This window comes from Mesitornis unicolor, unplaced genomic scaffold (genome assembly GCF_000695765.1).
Source record: "Mesitornis unicolor isolate BGI_N332 unplaced genomic scaffold, ASM69576v1 scaffold48271, whole genome shotgun sequence".
Lineage (NCBI taxonomy): Eukaryota > Metazoa > Chordata > Aves > Mesitornithiformes > Mesitornithidae > Mesitornis > Mesitornis unicolor.
The window spans coordinates 1-282 of record NW_010164024.1 but is presented as its reverse complement, the minus strand read 5'-3'; the positions used below and the strand labels follow the sequence as shown (position 1 = coordinate 282).

Genomic DNA, 282 nt, shown 5'->3' with positions numbered 1-282 from the left:
GGGCTTGTAAAACTTGCAAGAGAAAGTCGGCCCCCACGGACAGACGGAAAGCAGCCACCCTACGGGAGAGGAGGAGACTGAAGAAGATCAACGAAGCCTTCGAGGCTCTAAAAAGGCGGACTGTGGCGAACCCCAACCAGAGACTGCCCAAGGTGGAGATCCTGAGGAGTGCCATCAACTACATCGAGAGGCTGCAGGACCTCTTGCACAGGCTGGATCAGCAGGAGAAAATGCAGGAGATAGGGGGCGACCCCTTCAGCTTCAGCCCCAAGCAAGGAAATG

General features: G+C 56.4%; 1 protein-coding gene across 1 annotated transcript in view; it reads left to right on the top strand.

Annotated features, from left to right (window-relative positions):
• Positions 1–275, top strand: part of MYF6 (myogenic factor 6 (herculin)) — a gene marked incomplete at its 3' end in the record, with an annotated part of 504 nt that extends 229 nt beyond the window's left edge. Inside the window, exon 2 of the mRNA XM_010194149.1 lies at positions 6–275. Within this exon, the coding sequence (XP_010192451.1) occupies positions 6–275 (270 nt within the window). The remainder of the gene's footprint in view (positions 1–5) is intronic.
• Between the last annotated feature and the right edge of the window lie 7 nt (positions 276–282).